The sequence below is a fragment of the Euprymna scolopes genome, chromosome 11 (assembly GCF_053919585.1).
Source record: "Euprymna scolopes isolate OS-2025 chromosome 11, ASM5391958v1, whole genome shotgun sequence".
Lineage (NCBI taxonomy): Eukaryota > Metazoa > Mollusca > Cephalopoda > Sepiida > Sepiolidae > Euprymna > Euprymna scolopes.
In genome coordinates, this window is record NC_136492.1 from 90,092,879 (window position 1) to 90,115,793 (window position 22,915).

General features: G+C 33.2%; 1 protein-coding gene across 23 annotated transcripts in view; it reads right to left on the reverse strand.

The window, feature by feature from the left end:
- The window catches only part of LOC145287959 (disks large homolog 1-like), a 909,452-nt gene that overhangs the window by 129,085 nt on the left and 757,452 nt on the right, over window positions 1-22,915 (reverse strand). For all 23 annotated transcript variants that reach the window (XM_080135923.1, XM_080135919.1, XM_080135921.1 and 20 more), the window contains one exon: window positions 5,111-5,267. In XM_080135923.1, the coding sequence (XP_079992049.1) occupies window positions 5,111-5,267 (157 nt within the window). The remainder of the gene's footprint in view (window positions 1-5,110; window positions 5,268-22,915) is intronic.

The following is a 22,915-nucleotide window of genomic DNA, read 5'->3' on the forward strand; positions in this document are numbered from 1 at the left end:
TATTTTTGACATCTAGATCCTCTGTAGACACCGAATCCCAGTATAAATGGATAATAGTGCAGTTTCAGGCTTTAACATGTATGTTTGAGTTGACCACCATGAAAAACCATTATATAGTCAGACATATCAAGTTTTTGTCGGAAAATATGAAAGAAGAGCCACAAAAAGGAGCGTTATTCGCACTGAAAGTCCCTGGGGACGCGAACCAGAATTTTGCCACACTGGATATATATTAAAAACAATGGGCTCCACATTTTGGCCAAGTTTCAGAAAAATCTAATGGATGGATCAAAAGTTATGGGACAAGATGTTTCATTTTTGGTCATGTTTTGTACCTCTTTTGAGACCCTGGGAACACAACGAGAATTTTTACAAAAAGTTTATTTTTACTGTGCACATCTATTTAATGAAATACAATTTGTGGCAAAATTTCAGGAAAAATTAATGGATGGTTATCTAGCAATCGTCTGGACTAATGGACGCACGCACGGACGCCACTGAAAACATAGGTCTCTTTCCGATAAATCGGGGGAACCAAAACATGATTATTGCAACGACAGGAGATATCTATTGCAGCAAGAAGCTACTGGATTAGGAAGCTGTATTAGAAGTAGATATCAAACAGCAAATGGATGGAGACCACTAGACCAACGTTAAGTTTAAGAGTGGATGACTGAAAAACATTGGAATATTGAAGGAAAGACCTAAATCATGATTTGTTCAAGATTTAAATTTTTTTAAAAACTTAGATCATTGCTCCTTAATGCCATGAGATGAGGGCTTAAGAGTTGCAACTGAAATGTGGAAGCAATGGCAAGAAAGGTCATAGTAGACATTTCAACTATTTTTGCACAACAAAATTCATCAATAAACTGCTAAAACAAGTTTAGCAAGATCCCGGCAAAGCAAGGCTAACTTAAAACTGTAACCATTTTAAATAAAATATTGACTTGGAAATTTTAAATAAAGTATTGACTTTGAAATTCCACAGGTTTCAGAGTTCAAAAAAGATGCACCTGAAGAAGGTTTAGCAAAAAAAAAAAAAAAAAAAAAAAAAAAAAAAAAAAAGAAAACGTTATGATTAATTAGTTTGAATAATCCAAATACATACATAACTAGTATTCAACTTCATTGAAAAAAATAAATATAGTTCATACAAGTGACTGGCTACCCTTAAAACAAAATTTAGAAAGTCATTAAGATTAACACAATATTTCATTCAAATCCCATAACTTTTTTTTTTTTTTTTCATATGGTGCAAAAAAATTAATTTGTTGTTGTAATAGAATATCCTAAATCCAGTTTTGTTTTACTATGTACAGAGACTATATATAATGAGCACTGAATAAACTAATATTCTTGCTTCAAACATTAATAAGACAGAGTTGAGAAGTTTTGTCACCATAGTGATGCAACTGGAGAACAGGAGGGAGCAGGTGCTAGTGTGATTGCAAGAATTTTGAAAGGATCAAATAGGTTCGGGAAATTTTGCCATTTCTAATCTGTGAAGTACTACCACTTTCAACTAAGAGAGAAGTATCGAGCATGTGTATGCAGTGTGATGATGTATGGAAGTGAAATCTGACCAGTGAGGGTTGAGGAGATGTGTTGCATGAAGAGAATATAAGAATGGTAATGCGAATCTTAAAGACAACTCTTAGAACTGATGACTTCAAAGGAAGATTAAATTTGCACAGTACAGGGAGATTGTGCAGTGTATCATAATGTGTGACCACATCACATAGACAGCAGTTGCTGCAGTGAAATAGAGAGAGGAGCAGTAGGAGGTAGCAGGACTGGTGACGTCTCACAGAGATAGCAGCAGTAAGACAGAGAGAGTGGAGCGGGAAAGATGTGACAGCATGAACAGCAGGAGAAAGAAACCAGACGACAATGATTCCCCGCTAGTCGATGACAGCTCTGTTAAAATTTGCTATGTATAATATGAAGCACAGACAGGAAATAAAAGTATCTTTCAAAAACACAAAAGCGAGTCCAAAGGATTTCTTTTATTTGTTTGACACTTTGATGAGGTCGACAGACGAGAGGGAGAACGAAATGAGAACGCCTTCTATAACGTTACAGCAGGAGACTTTGATGGTATGTTTGTTGAAAGAATGGGTAAAGTTTCTTGGGTTAGTAGATGTAAAACAGTTGGGGTAGCAGGTTCAGTTCACAGTAGAAGACCAAGGAAAACATTGGAAGAAATAAGAATGGACTTGAGGGAAAGAGAAATAAATACTTAGCTGGAGATAGGTTATATTGGAAATCAATTTTTAAAAGTCGTCCAATGCATGCCATCATGTAAAATCGACGGTTGGCTACCCAGCATTGCAGTCAGAAAATACACATAAATATTATATTTTAATTAATGCACAATTCTTATTTAATATAAACAGAAATACTGTAGGTATTAAACGTAATGTTAAATTCCATTTTAAAAAAAGTTAATTAAAATGAAAAAAAAAAACCCGGAAAGAAACCGAGACATGTGCAAGCAAGTATTATCTTTTTCCTAAACAGTTCGCTTCCTGTAAGTAAAAACAAATACTCCAGCAAAACCTAAAGACAGTGAGTCAAGCACGATAACCATTAGACTAGCTTGACACGATTTATGCAGAATGTTTACGAAACGTACTTAGTCTTAACATAAAGAAGCTGGTATGTTTTTCAGTCACACACGAGCATTTGTGAAACAGTTGACAAAGAGATAAAAATCCGATGATGCCCACATACAAATTTTTCAATTTTGACCCGTTAGTAGCCCTTTTTCCAGATAAAAATTGATTAAAAAGTTTTCCATATGTCTATACAAAATTTCCAGCATGTAAATGAAGAAATTTGTTGAGTATATAGGTTAAGAAGTGTCCTCACACACACACTCTCACTTTTCTAGATACTTTTTGTTTTATATATATACGACTGGGGTGCCATCAGCTAGAATAGAAAGCAAAACATACAATACTCTATCGTTCTTCAATAGCCTCTGAGCAATGCCCATTATATATAAATTCACCTGTCATCCCATATTTTTAAAAGATGGAATTGCCTGATTGTCGAAGACCAGATGAAAGCAATCAAGCAAGGTACACAGAGTTTTATAATTATAGAGATACACACATACAGACCTAAATTCTAGTGTGTGTGTGTGTGTGTGTGTGTGTGTGTGTATATATATATAATAAAAACAGAGATGTAAAGTAGAAATTTACAAAAAGTTTTTATTCATCAGAATACTCCAAAGCTGGTAGCTAGGTACTCCTTAATCCGTAGAGTTTCAAAGAATGCGAATTCTTCTCATCAGAGGAAAAAAAATTGTTAGCAAAATAATCCAAAAGTCACGCTAAAAACTTGTAACATTGCTATGTATTTGCTGGTTACTGCATAGGATGAAACTAAATTTTTATGATTTGTAGTCACAAAACTTAAAAAACAAAAATATGAAAATGGAAAAATAGCTCTTGCGGACATTTCATACAGAGTTAATTTTTTTCTGTTTTTTCCTCTGATGAGAATAATTTGCATTCTTTGAAACTCCGTGGATTAAGGAACACCTAGCTAGCAACTTTGTAGTATTCTGCCAAATAAAAACTTTTTGTAAATTTCTACTTTACATCTCTGTTCTTATTTATAGTAAGCTCTGCTATCATCAGTGAATGTATTTAGCTTTTTCATTTGGTTGGGATTAAGAAATAAATAATCATATTTATATTTAATTTTGAAAATTGCTTTTTCCTTGATTAGTAAATCCCCCATCAAAACTTTTCTGCATATGTTTTTTTTAACATCCATGCATAGTTAAAGCAAAACAAATTGTTTTGAACAATTAAAATAATTTCCAACGCTATTGATAAAGTTTACCCATTCATTTATGTATTTTTAGTATTTGAATTAATGTTTCGAAACATAACATGAATCAAATCTATGACATCACGTCAAAGCTATATTTTGTCACGGTAATGTTTTAAGATCTATTTATAAGAAAATCTAAATAGGTTAGTTCATAGAACATCAGCCTGAATATTTCAAAGTTTTGGTTTCAATTTCCGGTCATGGCACCGGGTATTACATTTATTCAATTGGAATTTATTATTAAGTACTTTGGAAGGGCATAAAATACGCTTAAATGACATTTTAATTTGTCCAGATTTTGTATATATTATTACAATAATGATTTCAAAAGTAAAAAATAAAGTATTTCGGTGCCATCAGTTAGAATCGAAACCGAAAGTTAAACTGTAGCATTCAAAGCTGGTGACATTAACACTGTACCAATGTGGCATGCATATAAACTGATTAAAAATTAAAAATAAACTAAGATGAATGCATAAAATGTATAACGATTTTTTAAATTCTGACCCATTTTTGACTACTTTACAACTATTTTAACCGGCTAAAGATCCATAAAAAAAATGGTCTGTAAAAAATCCAATCATTTGAGGCCCCTAGCACTGCTCTGCAACTTTTAGTTTCGGAGGGGGGGGGGATAGAGTTTGAAAATATGGAGACAGATATATTATCCTTTTATATATTAGATTACTGCAATATTTTTTTAAATCTTTCAATGCCGAAATAACAAATTCTGCAATGTATTTCTTATGTTTACAAAAATTGTGATTGGCAGACAGACAGATGCAGACAGAAAATGTCCCTTATATTATAAGTGGACGACCCTCCGATCCTAGATGAACGTACACCTCACAATATTATTATGAATAAATTAAAAGTAGAACATTTTCTTTTGTATAAATGTCATATGCAAACCGAGACCCCATGATATCATTGTAATTATTTTTAAAAACTATATATATTGCCGCATTATATGTACTTAATTTTTATTTTCATTCAATTAAAAATGCTTAAAAAAAAAAAAATTTCTATTGCTCCTTCTCTATATCATCAGTTCCATTTGACATTGGAAGTATTCATGTGATTATCTCTCTTGAAACAATTCAAGATACAGAGAAAGTGTTGCTTATATTATACGTGGATGTTTCTAAGAATGTTGCTCAAGATCTTTCGAAGTGGAAAATCAGGTAAATGAAGAATTATGTGAGCAGGAATTCCTTCATCAAACTGAGGAGAGCTCGGTATTGAGAAATATACTTACTGAATGTATTTGATCACCCCTCCGTAATTCTCCACTGAGATCTGCAGGTCCTCCTGCCAAAATGAACGATACAAAAATTCCTTCTCCATCTTCACCTCCAACTATATTAAATCCTAATCCAGTTGAGCCTTTCTGCAGAACTATCCTTCGTGGTTCTCTGTAAAAATATAAATAGATAAATAAAATATATAATATATATATAAATTTAAGACAAGATATGTAGGTTTACCCACAAAAGGTAAGAGCCATCTATTATATAAAAGGAAAGTCAGGTTAAAATTGCATATCAAAATCATTTGACTGAAAAAAGATCATGGGTGATTTAGATCAGGCATTCATCATATAATACTTTTTTTTTTTTTTTTTTTTTTTAAATATTTTTTATTATTCTTACTAACAGCAAGACATGGCATTGCTCACGATTAAATAGCCATTCAGGAACACTAGTATCCAAGGGCAAAAAGAGATTAAAATTGAGAGCCCTCCCTCCAACTGTAGCATAAATAAAAATATTTTTTAAATACTATTTTTCTATACTATAACAGCTCCAAAGAAGAAAGTCCAAATTAAGAGAATGACACTGAATGAACATGTGAAGGGAAAGAGACAGCAAATAATTTATTGATGAAACAAACATTACTCCTCTACTCCCTTCATGAATTGTTTAAAATCTTAAAATATACAGCAAAATTAACATTCACATTTCAGAGAGAACTGTAATAAGAGGGAAAAAGGAAGGTAAGATAAGACAAAAAGGAAGAAGAGTGAAAAACAGAAAAAGTTTCTTGTCAAGAATTTCCTCTATATTAAAAAACAAAATTAAAATATATTCCCAAAATCAGCCACACGAGTCACAAAATTAAAATATATTCCAAAAATCATATAAATGGATCAGGTAGGTTTATTTTTAAAAAGAAAATCAAGCAATGTTTTTTAAACGATTAATGCAAATTTGTAGATATTAAAACATAAATTTAGTAAGTATGAATTGCTGTAGAATTATCCTCCTTTGTTTCTTGATTTTTTTTTCAAAATGGCAAGCCAGACAGTCACTTCTCAGATATTCATAAAATTTGATTTTCTTACAGCACAGCACCATATTTTATACTAACAGAGAACATGCCCTCCTCAACAATTGCCTAGCCTCCTCTGCTGGTCTCATTTTGCTATGTTGTACCGTTTTTTTAAGTAAAACTGCATTTCTTGCAAGAATTCTTCAGCAAAATTGAACGAGTGCACTTAATCAAATAGTTATCTAACAATTCTTTTTTAGGGAGGTGGCTTAAATGTCTTTAAATTCAACATGATAGCTGGCAATTTTGTTGTAATCTTTTGTTGCGATTAGTGAAACCATGGAAATCTCAAGGAGGTGAATGAGACAAAAGATCTTGGCCTTCTGGTTGATTCCTACTTCAAGCCATCTAATCATTGCATTCAGGCAGCAAGAAAGCAAAGAGCACCCTATTTCTTATTTGACGTTCTTTCTAAAAACTTACTAAGAAAATATTTCTCTCTTCTTATGACTCCCTCGCTAGACCACTGTTAGAGTATGGTGTTCAGGCCAATTTCAACTGAATCAGAAGCAAACTGCTTTCTCAATCAGGATCCTTGGAATAGGGTTCTAGCAATGAGCCAATAATGCAACAATTCAAGATGAATTTGAAAAGATGGCTGGGTTTCTGTATCCTCTTGTGTAAATTTCTACCATCCATTCCGTATTTTCCCTTTTTATATATACTAGCGTGGGTGCCCCGCATGGCCAGGTGTTTTTAGGTGTAAAAGAAAAGAAAAAATAAAGTTTTGGTAGGAAGGTAGACTCGAACCCAAAGCCTTGAAGTGAATAGCCCAATAACTTACCACAACGCTACGACGGCAGGGAAGTGATAATGTTTGAAATTAAACATTTAAAAAAGCAGGTGGTTAAACGAACGTCAACATGTGGTTTTCTAGATCAAACATCACGCCATAGTAGTAGAGAAAATGAAATCACAGCGCGAATTTTGTAACATAAAAGTCACTGAAATAAAAGATAGACGACCTCTTTTCGTAAATTGGACATATTATAATCTAGGGAGTATATAAAAAGTTCTAAGAAACAGTGACCACCCTGAGCACTTTGGCGGACATAAAAAAAAGTGCACATGCATACACACATTTTCGCTTTTATGTTATAGAGTACACACACACACACACATAAAGTATACCCATATACCCAAATTTGTTGTACTTAAATCTTCATGATGCCTCTTGAACTGACAATGGAAATAACGCTGAAGAATCTTATTCTAGCAGAGTAATCCTAAACTTTTGTTGACGACTAAATAACAAGAAAAAAAAAGTATTTAAAAAAAAATTGAATGATCAACTAAAATAACTGTTGGTGCATTAAAGAGATAAAAAAAAAAAAATGAAAGCCATAGTTTGGAGCACATATGAAATACAGGAAATGCTTCTAATGGAGGAAGGGGGGTGGTGAAATAAAAACAAGCATTGCATTTGAAATAAATTAAAACTGATAGCTGTAAGACATATATACGCTATCAAGATGTTAGGATATGCTGCCAGCTTATCAGTAAGAGCAGCGTGAACTATAGTTCAATAAATTATGACAAACTTATCTTTTAAAGAAAAGCCAGGAAGACAACTACTGAAGAAAAGTAACCATTATCAAATTGCGTCGAACAACTGTTTCTGCGAAAACATAAAACACAATCGACAAAGCTAGATGATGTCGAATTGCAGAAGATAACTTAAAGTATTATTTAAAATTGTTTCGGAATTTTTTAGATAAGGAGTGATAATTTGTTTTATTTGAATTATTCGGACTACTATTCTCATCTTGAATATTATTTTCACAATGTTTTGCTCAATATAACCTCCAACCTTCTTCAGAAGTATCTTGTCGAACTCTGGAATCTGCATGGAATTTCGGATGAAATCCTATGGGGTTAGCATGCTCTTGTTTCATTAGCTATGACTGGGTAGAAGTCCTAAGTAATTTGCAATAGTATTTTGAGTGTTGCTCTCACCGTGGCTTGAACCTTCAACCTCTAGGAGAGTATAACTTACAAGTGAATTTTACCAAATACTTTATCCACTACATCATAGGTCCTTACGAGTTTAACAGAAAGATTCCAGAATTCAATAAAATACACCTGAAGAAGGTTGGAGGTTAGATCAATCAAAATGTTGTGTAAATAACACTCGAGATGAGAACAGTAGTATGAATAATACAAATAATATCTATCATTTAAAAGTTTGTTTTTAAGCCTCTGAATACTTATGGTTTAAAATATACATTTTTCTATGGCAACAGAATATTCTTTTCATTGTTTTGACTCAAGTATATATCCAACCTAGTTAGTCAATTGAGAACCACATCACTCATTGCATTAAAGATTTCAATAGATACACTCTCGAGAGTCAAAACAATGAACAGAATATGCTGTTGTCCTAGCCCTAATGAGAGTTATTATTAGCCATGTTAAATGAATGGATAAAAGTTCTTGGATTAGTAGGTGTAGAACAGTTGAGTTAGCAAGATCAGTTCACAGAAGTCAAGGGGGGAAAAAAATGGAAGGAAGTGGTTTACTTTAGAAAAAGAGTGATAAAGACCCGGGGCAGATATGAGTTAATTTAGAAGTCAATTTCTAATAACAAACACATTCCAGCATATAAAATGGATTTTAAACAAAATTTGGTGATGAGTGTCCTCTCCTTTTACGATCATGAAAAAAGTAATATTTTCTTCATTCTAAAAATTTTTTTTTAAGTCAGATTTATTTTCTTCAATTCCAAATAACACATAACATGACACTCTACTTGTTGAGTTTAACAGCAAATAAAAATCTGTTTTTATAAAAATTACACACACACACAATGTTTTTAAAATATAATTATCCATTGACATTTGTTTCATCGTCTATGACTCAGAGTGGCTGAATCTGACAAGATTCAGCCACACTGATGAGTCGTAGACGATGAAACAAATGTCAGTGGATAATTATATTTTAAAAAACAATATATATGTTGCTCCTCATTTGGAGGTACCAAATTGTTGAAAGGGAAACTTATTTCCAACTTGCATTTAGGTAAATAACGCACTTTCGTATAAATAATTGAATTAATTCAGAAAGTATCAGAAAACAAAAACAAATAAATAACATATCTATCTATCTGGGGTAGAGCTTTTTTTTATCCTGATAGGTTTGAATATTTATTTTTCAGCTTAATTTTATTACTGTATATATATACAATTTTAGTATCTGATTTTTTTTTCAATCATATAATAGACTATATTATATTTGATAATTAAAAAAAATGAAATGCAGAATGAGTAACGGGTTGGAAGAAAATGTTTGCCATTTGCCCAATATCAAATTACTCTTGTTTTTATTAGTTGAATTCAATCTTTCCTAAAACTGAATTAGTAAATAAACATTTTATCTTGAGAAATAAATCTCATTTGAGAAAAGTAAAAATATGATTTTTTTTTTTTTTTTTTTTAAATCAAAGCTCAAGATCACTTGAGGATATGGGTTAATGAATGTCAGGACATCGGTGAAACAGTAATGGTGGAAATTTGATAGAATTTGATTATTTAGAGCGTGGCTCAACAAGAACGTTTTTAAATTGGACTTTAATATGACTATTTTGTTGTCAGCTGAAAAACAGCCCTGCAGTATAGAGTTCCATAAGTGGGAAGTTTTAGGAACAAAATTTGTTCATAGAATTTGTATTTAGTTTTCAACACCAGACGAGAGTAGGGAAAATTATTGACAGTGGTTGTAGATAGATGGGTGCTTGTTGTGAATGTTTTGCAGATTGGAGCTCGGTCGAGCACTTGCCATGAAAATAATAGAGCAGAGATAGGCTTCAGTGATCATAACAATTTGTAATCCCCTCAGATCCATTCAGGCGGGAGAAAAATAGGAGGCATTACTTTTGGAACGCTCCTCATATTTTTTTTTTTATAAATACTATGAACTTCCAAGTTTAGATTTAAAAGATAAAAATGCAAAAATTACCTATTGTAAAAATAAAAAATAAAACGTTTACTAAGCTAAGCTAAGTCCAGCTGTAGAGAACGTGTGAAAGAAGAAACAAACTTGAATACAATTATGAACAAGCCTCATAAAAGGTTGATCCATGCTAAGACTATAATTGCGATTTAAAATAATCGCCATTTTAGATCTAGAAAACATTTACTAAAAATAGATTCATGTAAGTACATTCATTCTATGTGAAGATTGTCACTGTTACGTAATGTTGATGTAAATGCTTATTGGATTTTTTTATTTTTATTTACTTTTTTTTTTTTTTTTTAAAGAATATCGATTCTGGTTTGGAATAAATAATCTAATAGTGATTGCCAATGCAGAGATTTAAAATCAATTCTTTTTTTTTTTTTTTTCAGACTTCCGCTTTCTGTTTATCTGATGTCGTGCCGGAGAAGTCCTTTCTGATTAATACTTGGGTAATTCCAATTTAATTTTAAAACTTTACATAAAAACAATCTTTACTTTGAAATACTTCTTTTCTAGAATGATTTATTTTTAATAAAAGATTCAAAATATATATTTTTAAAGTCTTCAAAAATTTTTTTTTTTTTCAGAATGGTTTTATATAATAAAAAATATTTAAAAAATTTACATAACGTTTTTACTTCTCCTTTCCGCATTGTGTTCTGCAGTTCTTAACATGCTACCTCAGAAATATGTGAATGAACATGTATAACTGTCACATTTTTTGAGTTCTATTGTGATATTCCTTATTTTTTTATGCTTTCCCTATTTAGCTTAGTAGCCTCTGCCTATGGCTTAAACAATAAAATATATATATATATATCTTGTAAAAGATATATTTTTTTATCTGTTCAATGAAATATTTTGTTTTTTTCTAAAGAATCATTTCGAAGTCCAAACTATTTCTTTCTTGTGTGTGTGTATGTGTGTGTGTGTGTGTGTGTGTGTGTGTGTAGAGTTTTAAAATTAAATTAGAATTATATACTTATTCATCAGACGGGACATTTCTTTATAAACAGCAAGACTTAATAAAGACTCGCTAAACAGAAAGCAAAAGGCGAAAAGAAACCGTTTTATTTAAAATACTACTACTTTAAGTCCTCCAAAAGTGGGGAGTTAGAATCGGGAATTTTTGCAACTTGTGACATCATTTACATTAGTTAGGTTGAGCCAAGTCTTTCCAAGGAGTTTACTTTGCTCCAATTAAAGACTGACCAAACACAGCTGCCCACCACACCACTTCAGTCTTCAAGTGAAACTGGATTAATGGTGTTCCCGGTGAAGTTGGCACCGACGAGCATGACCAAACCAGTGAAGATGTCTCACGAGTAAAAATTTGAAGGAAGGAGATTCATCACTGCTGCTTTTAAGATGAACCATTGCCAACAAATGTTTGTAACAGTCTGGTTTGAGATATTTTTTTCTTTTTTAAAAGTCAAGCGACAAGTCTAATTTTAGTAAAAGTACAGAATAGTTAACACCCAAACTTGTATTTATATATATAAAAAAAAATCCAAAATGGCAAAAAATAAAACCCCACTTAATTTATACAAAATGCATTAAAATGAAATTCTTTATCGATTCCGTAGTTTCATGCATGGAAACAAAGTGTAAGATTTTTTTTTTATACAGTTTAAAAAAAAAACAAACTTACACATCTTTTACACATGTAAAAACTAAGTGGTTTCTGCCATTATATTGTTTTAATGGAAATCGCTTGAGTCAAGCCAAGAAGCCACTTGTTGTAAGGGGCTAACAAGAACAAAAGATGATCATTACAAAAACAGGAGGTGCCTATCGACTTTAAGTCTTGAAAAGACCAAGGCCGTAAGTAGAAGGAAAACAATGAGCAGGAAGAGAGTTTCACAATCTTGCAGTCCTTGAAAAGAAGCTACTGGAATAGGAAGGTGTATTACAATAAGGTATCAATACAGCAAATTGATGAAAAATGTGTGTAAAAGAAGTCAAATAAGTGAAACGAGCTGACATAAAAGCCAGGAATAAATCAGACAATTCTGAAGAATACATGCCATAATAGTATTTGCAGAAAAGACTGAGACTAGCAATATCACGTCTGTGAGAGAGAGGTTGCAATGAAGAAAGTGTACGACCAATCAAATTACAGATATGTTTCTGCAATTTATCAAGAACCTTCAAATGGAACAACAATTCCTCAGCCCAAATATGACAATACTCCATACATAGTCTGATAATAGATTTGTAGAGATATAGAATAGCCTCGGGCATAAGAAAGTGTTTAGAGCGATAGAGAAAACCGATTTCATGAGAAGCAGAAAAAGCAATGGATTCAATATATGGACTCCAAGAAAGATTTTATGAGAAGAAAAGATCAAGAAGTTTTAGATTTGGTTTTTCATCGAGGACAGGATCATCCATAAGAATCTCAGGAAGAAAAGGGACATACTTGTGACTGAAAGACAATGAAACAAGCCATTTCTTATACCAATCCATAATAAAATCCAAATTAGGTTCTAGATCAACTGCATATTTCAACTGATCCAAAAAAATAAATAGGTGAGAAGCAATACCAGATGGTGTCATCAGCAGAGATGTTTACAAGTTCTCTAGTGTTAACTATTCTGCACTTTCACCCATTCCCCCCCCCCCCCAGCCAACTCCTCTTTTAAGTCAAGGATTCAAATGGAGTGGTCAACAAAATTTCAAGGGGTTTGAGTCCTAATTTACTTCATTTGAGTTTTTAAAAAGTTCAACACAAACAAATTCCCATTGAACCGCCCCCCCCAAGTAATGACACCTTATCAATTCTCCAATACTATTGCTACACTATCCCTTTGATTACTGTACACACAATAACCCTTATCCCCGAATGGACATTGGGCCTTAATAAGTGGTGAACTCCATAAAAAAAAAAAAAAAACTTACTCCAATGTTTTATTACCTTCCACCCATACTTAAAAAGATGGAATTTCCTGATTGGCAAAGATAAAATAACGAATTTAAGAAATTGCATCTTGAAAATTCAAGGAAAATACATTTTTTTTCAACTTATTTTGGAGCATATTTCTAGTATCAAAATGTAGGATCAAGAGAGTCTTACTAACCGATTTTTTGCTTTTTATTCTACCTCAGCTCCTTATTTATACGAATGAAATCCTCGTATTTTATACAGAAATATATCTAAAGAAATTAAGATTTCCAACAAATTTTGGGGTTATCTAAGTAGGACGGACTGTGGGGATTGAGATGATTTTAGTAAAGAGTAGGATAGGCATCACTTTAGAGCAAGGGTGATTAACGACACTTTCTCTCCACTGATGAAATTCTCATGTTTTCAATGGGAGATAAGCTGATATGGAGAATAGAAATTTCGTGTTATACCCAAACAAATGTAGAACCTAACACAAATTGTGCTGAATTAATGAATATTAAGTTATAAAAAAAAAAAATCTAACCTTTTTCTTAGTATCTATTGTTACTTGCAAATTTCAAATAGGTAACTTTCCTTACTGTGTTTTTTTCATATGAATAACATGAATAGCATGCAAATGATTAGCGTTCGACTCACTTCAAGTTTGTAAAGAAGAATAAGAAGCAGACGAGAAAAAATTTTATACGATGAAGCACCTGAAAATAACCCAAGCGATTTGAAACCGCACGCAACAACAACAACACGAATATAAGAGAATGCCGAACTGAAAGAAAAATGGGATACAAACAATATTGGAATTGGATAACCTAATTCTTTAGGCATGAAGAACTAGAGTTGGAAAGAAACGAAACGATATTTAATTTTATACGAGTGTACAGCCCGTGTCAAAAATGACAAAAAAAAAAAAAAAAAAAAAAAAAAAAAGAGAAAAAAGAAAAAGAAAAAAGACAAAAAAGAAAAAGAAAAAAAGAAAAAAAGAAAAGAAAAAAAGAAAAAAACGAAAAGAAAAAAAAAGAAAAAAAAAAGAAAAAGAAAAGAAAAAAAAGAAAAGAAAAGTAAAAAGGCTTCCGCGTCCACACTAATATTCATACAAAGTAACTTAAATTGGTAAAGTTTAAAAAAAAAATAGGTATTATTTTCCAGAATATCCAACAAAACTAAACAAGCCGAGCATGTAAGGTCCTCCTCAATGAGTGAAAAATTTACTTTCACTATGACTAATGTTTGTGCAAATTTAAAAAAAAAAAAAAAAGGCGTCATTGAGAAAAGTGCGAACAAACAGATGAACGTGAGTGAATTACTGGATCTAATCCTCTGTCCGGGGATCAAAAAATAAAAACACAACAAATAACTGTTACCAAAGGCAAGCTAAGTTACTCTTCTGCCTACTTGGATAAGTTGTGTGTTTTAACTTATTTTAAAGTGTTTTTTTTTAAATTAAAAATAAAGGTAGTGCAAAGCCTATCAATTTAGAATTAAAAAATGGTGGTTTCAGAGATATTATTAAACTTTAATAATCACTAAATCGAAAATTAAACAAAATACTGATGAAAAAAATATTCAATAAAGGTCACCAATCGTACTAAAACGTAATGTTCTAAAAGTATTAACCTAACTTGAAATAAACTGAAAAAAATATGACACAAGAGAAAGAAATGTATATACATGAAGAGAAAAAAAAATTCAATTTTATCAACGCAAGAAATAAATGGGATTATAGTAAGTAGAAATTGAAAAGAATGTCACTATTTTTACCCATTTTCGCAGTCTATAAGCTGAATCGGTTTTGTGCTAACTAATTACAGGGACAATAATAATAATATACATATATATCTTCTTGGCAGTGTTTCACAAACGCAGATTCCACGTCGACTGCAGGCACGCTTGTGGCTGACGAACCCGATGCAGGACAAGCAGGTTTAGCCACAGCAGCTGCAGTCAAAAGTCACGTCAGGTGTGGCTGCTGAGGCTTCCCGAATCTTCCTCTTGCAGCACTTCTACTGCAAATTCTCTGTATGGGAGATCCTAAAGGAGGCGACAGCCTGGTGGACAGTAAGTACGTCGCCAGGTATCACGGTCAGCAACGAGGGCAGACCACTGGAAGTGGTAAATGGGACAGTTATTAAGGGACTTCTTCAGAGAGTCTTTATATCTTTTTTCGGTGCCCCTCTGTATTGTTTATTGAAACAGCGAAACAGTACTGTATGTGGATGACTATAGTGCTCCTCACCTTGAGTTGAGCATATTGAGAAGTGAAAAACGAATTACCATTAGCATATAAGCGACGCTCTTTGTGTAAACAAATCGAGCGGAGGTATTTCGGACGATATCAAAACATCGTTAAACTCACTACTCGTTCAAGCAGCCGCCAATAGCGTAATGGTTAGAAGCCTTGACTGCCGTATAAACGGTCGGGTTTCAATCCTGGCTTGAGGTAGTTGCCTGTCTAGCCGCACTGATGAGCTGTGAAACAGCGAAACAGTACTGTATGTGGATGACTATATATATATATATATATATATATATATATATATTTATATATATATACAAGAAACGATACAGAAGCAAACTATTCTTGTACATATTAAATTTTTTAAGAATGATTTCATGTTTGTGTCTAATCAAAACTATGTCTTATCCAATGGCAAAAAAAAAAAAAAAAAAAAAAAAAATCAAAAAATCAAGATGAACTTCCCAACTTTGGAAGTTAGAGTTCCTCTGTATGCGAAAAAAAATTTTTTACCCCCCCCCCCCTCAAACAACACCAATCAGATTCAATGAAGAAAATCAAAAGTTTAGAAAGAAAGCATTGGAAAGAGATGACTTGATACATCAAAAAATTACTAACTTCCTATACACTTCATGAATTACTTGAAATCTTAGCAGTCACGGCAAAAATCAACATTTTCAGTTTTTAGAAAGAACGTCATAAGAGAAAAATCGGCCCTTTCTTGTTAAAAAAAAAAAAAAAAAAAAAAAAAAAAAAAAGAAAGAAAGAAAGAAAGAAAATTGACCAAAAACCAGAGAACTCATATCTATGAGATGCTCTAGCAATTTAAGCAAAATTTCACTTCGAAATGGAAAACCTTGCACCCTTCCATCATTTTCTGAAAGATTTATTTGTAAATCTAAAACATTAAGAATTATTTTATTTTAATATCAATGCAGTTTTCACTACATGTCCTACAAAAAATTTAATTCAAAAGAGAATTAACAATTATTATGAGACAGCTTGTATATTTCTTATTTGGATTTTTCCAACTACTGCTCTCATCTTGAGTGTTATTTTCACACAGTTGCGGTCGATGTAACCTCCATCCTTCAAGTGTAGCAATGGCATAATGGATAAAGTACTTGATAAAATTCAGTTTTAAGTGACACTCTTCTGGAGGTTGAAGGCTTAATCCTCAGTGTGCGCAATACTCAAATAACTCCAGCTCAAATAAACAGAAGTTTATAGAAGCTAGAAATAATTGTAAGAGAGTGATAGAGACAGCTAAGACAGATTACTCTGAAACCACCAGAAAACGCATCGAAGCACAGAAATTAGGAACCCAGGATTTTTAGAAAATCTACAACAGCGTAGTAAATAATGGACAGTCAACTATTCCCCCACTATCAAACAATCATGAGGTTGCTTGCACGGCAACTGATAAGGCTAATCTGCTTGCCAGTCAGTTTGCCTCAAACTCCACACTGAACTCGGTACACCACTCACTCCCTGATTTTCCTCTGTGAACAGACGCCACACTAGACGATTTGAAAATCACCCCTTCTCAGGTACATGCTATTATAAAAAACCTAGACACCTCAAAAACATGTGGACCAGATCTCATCCCGGCTGTGCTATTAAAAAAATGCTCTGCCGAGGTTGCTCCAGTTCTGTCCAAACTACAATAAATGCCTTAACAAATCTTGTTTTCCCGACTGCTGGAAAACCGCCTCTGTGGTACCAGTCTTCAAGAATTCTGGTGAAAGAACTGACCCACTAAATTATCGCCCCATTAGCCTCCTCCCGCTTTTCGCCAAAATATTTGAGTCCTTAGTTAATCAAGCCCTAGTCCAGCACCTAACAGCTGCTAAACTCCTGACTGACAAACAATATAGATTCAGGCAAGCCCATTCAACAGCAGATATCTTAACTGTAGTTTCTGAACGTATATACCGTTCATTGGATAAAACAGGGGAGGGTAGAGCGGTGGCCCTTGATATATCTAAGGCTTTTGACAGGGTATGGCACGATGGTCTTCTAAGGAAAATTAGATCATATGGAATCACTGGAAGAATTCATAATGTAATTAAATCCTTCTTAAGTAATAGAAAAATCAAAGTTGTCCTTGACGGTCGTACATCCAAACAATACGACATAAATGCGGGAGTACCTCAGGGGTCTATCCTTGGACCTCTATTATTCCTGATATTCATAAACGACCTCCCTGATAAAATTGTTTTGGAGATGGGTATATTTGCCGATGACACCACTCTAGAAAAGATATGAGGGGAAAACAAATGAACACATATCCAAGGAAATGGCAGAAACACTAGAGGATGACCTCCAATCCGTAGTGGAATGGGGACAAAAATCGTTGGTCACATTCAATGCTGCTAAGACTAAGCTTGTTTCCTTCAATAACTACAAGAAACCTTCTCTACCACCAATAGCAATGGCCAAGAACACATTATCTGAAAGTACTTCTTTTAAACTCCTCAGCCTAACGTTTACAGGGAATATGAACTGGAATAGATATATTGAGAGCATTGCCAAGGCTGCTGCAAGGAAGGTTGGCTCCCTCTACCGTGCTAGAAAACTACTTACGCCTGACAGTATCCTATACCTCTATAAGGCAACCATTCGCCCATGTATGGAGTACTGTTGTCACATCTGGGCTGGTGCATCTGCTTCTTGTCTCTCGCTCCTGGACAGGGTTCAAAAGAGAGTTGCCAACCTGATAGGTCCTGAACTGTCATCTAGGCTTCAGCCTCTGTCCCATCGACGAGATGTTGCATCCCTCTGCCTGTTCTACAAATACTTCAATGGTGAATGCTCTGACGAACTGCAAACACTTGTACCTCCCCGACGTAACTACCCCCGACAAACCCGACAAGCTACTAAGTCTCATCCCTTTACAGTAGAGATCCCTAGGTGCAAGAAAGCCTTTTACTCCGGTAGTTTCTTCCTCAGAACTGCGGATCTTTGGAACTCCCTTCCGGGATTCTGCTTTCCCAACTGCAATGATATGCAGAAGTTCAAGTGTAATGTTAACAAACATCTTTCTACTCATCTCCCTTCATAATGACCCCGCTAATTAAGTCCCTGATAGTAGCCCCCTGCTTCAAAGTGGCACTGTGCCTTGTCTGGGGTGAAAATTGAATAAAAAAAAAAAATTAAAAAAATAAAAATAAAAAAATACTCAAAATATAGTTGTGAATTTTATAGTAATTCTGTCCAATCATGGTTGAAGGAACCAGAGTATGTTATCCTCTTCGAAATTCAATGCAGATTTTTTAGTTCGACAAGATACACCTGAAGAAGGTCGGAGGTCACATCGACCAAAACGTGAAAATGAAGTCCAAAGTATACAAATAATCAAATCCCATCTAAAAAATTCAGAAACGTATTTTTTTTTTCTTGCGTGTCAATGTATCTTCTTTACATTTACTGTTACTGTATTTATTAACATTTAAAATTAGATAAACTAAAACGAAATGTTCTATTTATTCAAAGAGTCTCCAAACTACGGGCCGTGAGCCAGATCTGACCCACCAAAATCTTTACCCGACCAACGGAGGTTTTATAGAAAACGTAAAGATATTTCGGAAAAAAAAATTAAGTGAAAATTGTGATGATTTCTTTTATTTTGTTCAGAAAATGATTAAAAGATTGAGGTTTTGGAGAACTAATTTCATTAAAAAGCAAAGCTAATGAACAAATCTATGTAAACCACATCCAGGTTATTTTTTGGCGGGTACTTATGCACTTATGTTATCGTGCTGAAATAATAACGTTATTTAGAAAGCCATTCTTAACATGGAGAAGGTGTTTTGTAACTACTCTGTACTTCCACCTAACAATTCAATAAAAAAAAAATTTAAAAAAAGATATTGTGAAACTTGAAAATACTATTTAAAAACAGCACGGTAACATAAGTGCATAAGCACCAATTTTTTTTAATTTTTATCTTGGCTCGCATAACTCTAAAAACTCAGTAACAGAGCTGTTCGAAAAATTTGGAGACCCCTGAATTATGCAGTAGAGTAGCAGAGGGGGGGGATCTGTCTTACACATGTCCGTTTATTTTTTTCCTTAAAAAAAAAAAAAAAATTCCATACAAATAGGTGGATAAGAAAAAAAGGTGAGAGTAAAAAAAAATAATAATCAAATCTCGTAATTAAAGACTATAATAAAATAGTATTTTAAATTAATATTAATTAGTATTAAAATAGCAAATAATGTTACCAACAAGTCTATAAGTATGTGAGTCTAAAAAAAAAGATACAACCTAATAGTGAGTTTGGACTTCGATCATAGAGTGACAGGTGGAAGGGGGAGTATAAAAATCAATACGTGTTTAAGAAATGTGTGGGGGGAAGGAAGGGAGAGCAACCTACTTTGCCCAGGCTCATTAAGGCTGCACTTCAAAAGCAGTACTAAGGAGAGTGAAATGTGAAACAGAAGTACGAAGTGTTCTAGAATATACAAACAATTCATCAAATTTTCAAGAGATAAAAGTACAATTTTAAAACATCTGCATACAATTACAATCTCACATTCATGCAGGTTTTAAACACTGTATACTAATCTATTTAGTCAAATAAAAATCACAATTTTCTTTAACTCATGCATTAAGCCCTATTTGTTTTGGGAGGATGTGAGGGGAGGTCGAATGTCATTTTTGACAATAACTTTTGCGTACTATAAATTAGACACTATCACCAAAATACCACATTCACTTCATGGATTTAATCCTACTTAGAAGATCTCCAATGGTTTCAATCTAAACACTGTATGCTAACAACCACCATGTTCCTATTTACTTGCCTTGCCACAGAAGCCAATTTAGACACAAGAACAGTTCTTAATGTGGGGAAAATTCAGCTTCATTCAATGTAACCTCTGACCTTTTTCAGGTGCATCTTGTTTAAATTGAGAATCTACACAGAATTCTGAAGGGAACCCTTTATTTAATCTACAGGGTTAGCATGCCCTCGTTCCGTCAGCCACGATTGGATAGAAGTCCTAAGTAATTCGCAATTGTATTTTGAGTGCTGCCCGCAACGACGGTTGAATCTTCAAACTTCAGAAAGATATAACTTACAACTGAATTTTACCAAGTACTTTATCCACTATGCCACAAGTCCTTGTGAGTTCGCCAAGACATGTGAAGAAGGCCAAGGGTTAGATCGGGCGAAAATAACACCTAAGATGAGAATAGTAATTTGAAGTATCCAAATAATAACAACCAACCTTCATCTCAAAAGTTTAAAAAGAGAGCGGAAGGTGGGTGGGGGGGTATAATATATAATTGTTTTTGTGCAGGTGTTCGAGGCGGGGGGGGGCATATAATTTATCATGATAGTTTCACAATGTTGAGATGCTAGTTTAGAGTGACAAAAATAGAAGATATGTCCCTTTGACTGGAGACACTTATAAGCATATGATACTTTTAAAAAGATATCAATAATTGATATCACAATTAATATAACTACATAGCACCCCGAGTATATTTATTATACTTATATGTTTGATATCTGCTTCACCACAGGTTGCAGTTAGAAGAGAAAAAAATAACTAAAAATATATTCATGTTTACAATACTGAATTTTTTTAATAGGATTTTAAAAAATTATTTTAGATTTCCTTATTTTACTTTTATTTCAATAAACGATCAATAGTTGGTTGTTTTTTGGTTGGCTGTTTTTGTTTTACGGCATATCAACCCTTTTCAGGTTATTTAATGCCGAATACAAAGATGTTAATGAAAATTTTTTAAATAGAATATATTTGTTTTCAAGTCGGTTTCTATTTAACCCATAGTTGGGATCCTAACAGGTACTTACACTCCGGGTCAAAGTGGACCTAGGAGCAATGGCAATTAAAGGGTGGCTCCACACTCCCCAAAGCCCGCAAGCTGGGGCATCACCACTGGATATAGTTTAAGGTCATATCCAGGACCACGATCAATAGTAAAAGTGTATTTATCATCTCTATCTACTATTATATAAAAGTAACTTTGCGTGTGTGCGAGTTCGTTCCCCATGGACTCAAAAACAGTTGACTCAATTTTTTTATTAAATTTCACACAAAGGTACTTTATATGCCTGACGGTGTTCTTAGCTTTTTTATCAAAATGTCTTTGATAGGTATCAATAATCGAAATAATCCGATGATTTTGACCAAAGTTAACACCTTACACAGCCTAACATTACAAGTGCATTTGAGAAGTTTTATTACCACACAAGTTGAAAGTTCCAACATATAAAATCAACAGCAGGTTCTTTTATATGACAGGGGCACGTTCGAAATGAATGTTTCTGTTTAGAGCACAACTGAAGCATGATACTTTGCTTTTGCATTATATATAAAAAAATAATTTTATAAAATCACAAGTTCTCCACAGTGCAATGTAGACTACAATGTATTGTGGACAAAGTCACTACGAAGAGGCATGTGAAGATTCCTTACGGTATACCGCGATGAGTTGCTAACTAGAGCAGGCAATCAATCAATTTGAATGAAAAATGGGTAATTTCACCGATTTCTATGACAAAGGTATAGGAGGGTGAAATAATCGTTGATAATCATTTAATCCCTGGCAACGTCGGGTCTCTCTGCTAGTAATTATATATAGGTAAGAAATCCGCACAAGATGTATGGCATCTTTATTAATATAGAGATACAGTAATTTAACATAATATTCAGTCATTCTTGCTTGACGTTAAAATAGAACTTTACATAGTTTTCTTTTCATTTTTTAATACATACAGCTGATGTCAGGTGCAATGAACTACATAAAAGTATCATACAAATTCAACTGTTATAACCGCATAAACAGTAACGAAGGTTAGGTAATACCATAGCTTTGAATGTTGAATAATGATTTTCTTAATTATTCACTAATCTCTACAGATTTCATTATGAACAATTAAGAATGTCGAGTTTCTGATTATTTTCGTCTGTTAACTATCAAATGCAAGTAGAAACTTACTGACCTTTAGTTAGGCTTTTCTATATTTTGGAGGTTATGAATAAAAAAAATTTTTTTTTAATTACTAAGGTGTAATATTTTCAAGGGATTCGATCTTTTCTGTAAGCCTCTAACCAGTTATTTCTATTTATTTATTTTTTTTTTCAGACTTAGAAATCTTGATCATAACAGAAAGACTTGTTTAGTGTCTATATTTGCCTCCCAACGAGGGCAGAGTTAGACACTAAGTCGAGTTTCAATGTGGAGAAAATCCACCTTCCCAAAAAGTAGCACTCTGAATTGGGCTAAAATAAAAAATATTTTAAGTCTAGAAAGATTTCAGAAAAGTGGAATTATAGTATCAGAATAGATACTGCACTTTGCTCCTGGTCAAAAGACGAGGAGTCTGATTGGTGTCATTGACATCTGAACAGAGAATATTGTTCAATTCATATAGTTAGACAATATATGAAAGCACATACCTGTTGCAGTAACACATACATATACTCATATACAAATAAATTTAATTTACACATTAAACACAGCGCCCCACCTTAGAGCATGTAATGATATAAATGATGAAAACATAAAATGTAGACGATTCTTCAATAATCGCTATATGTGAGTATAGATAGAGGGCAGCATTTTGTGAACCGCGTTATAAGGAGTAAAATAAAAATCGAAA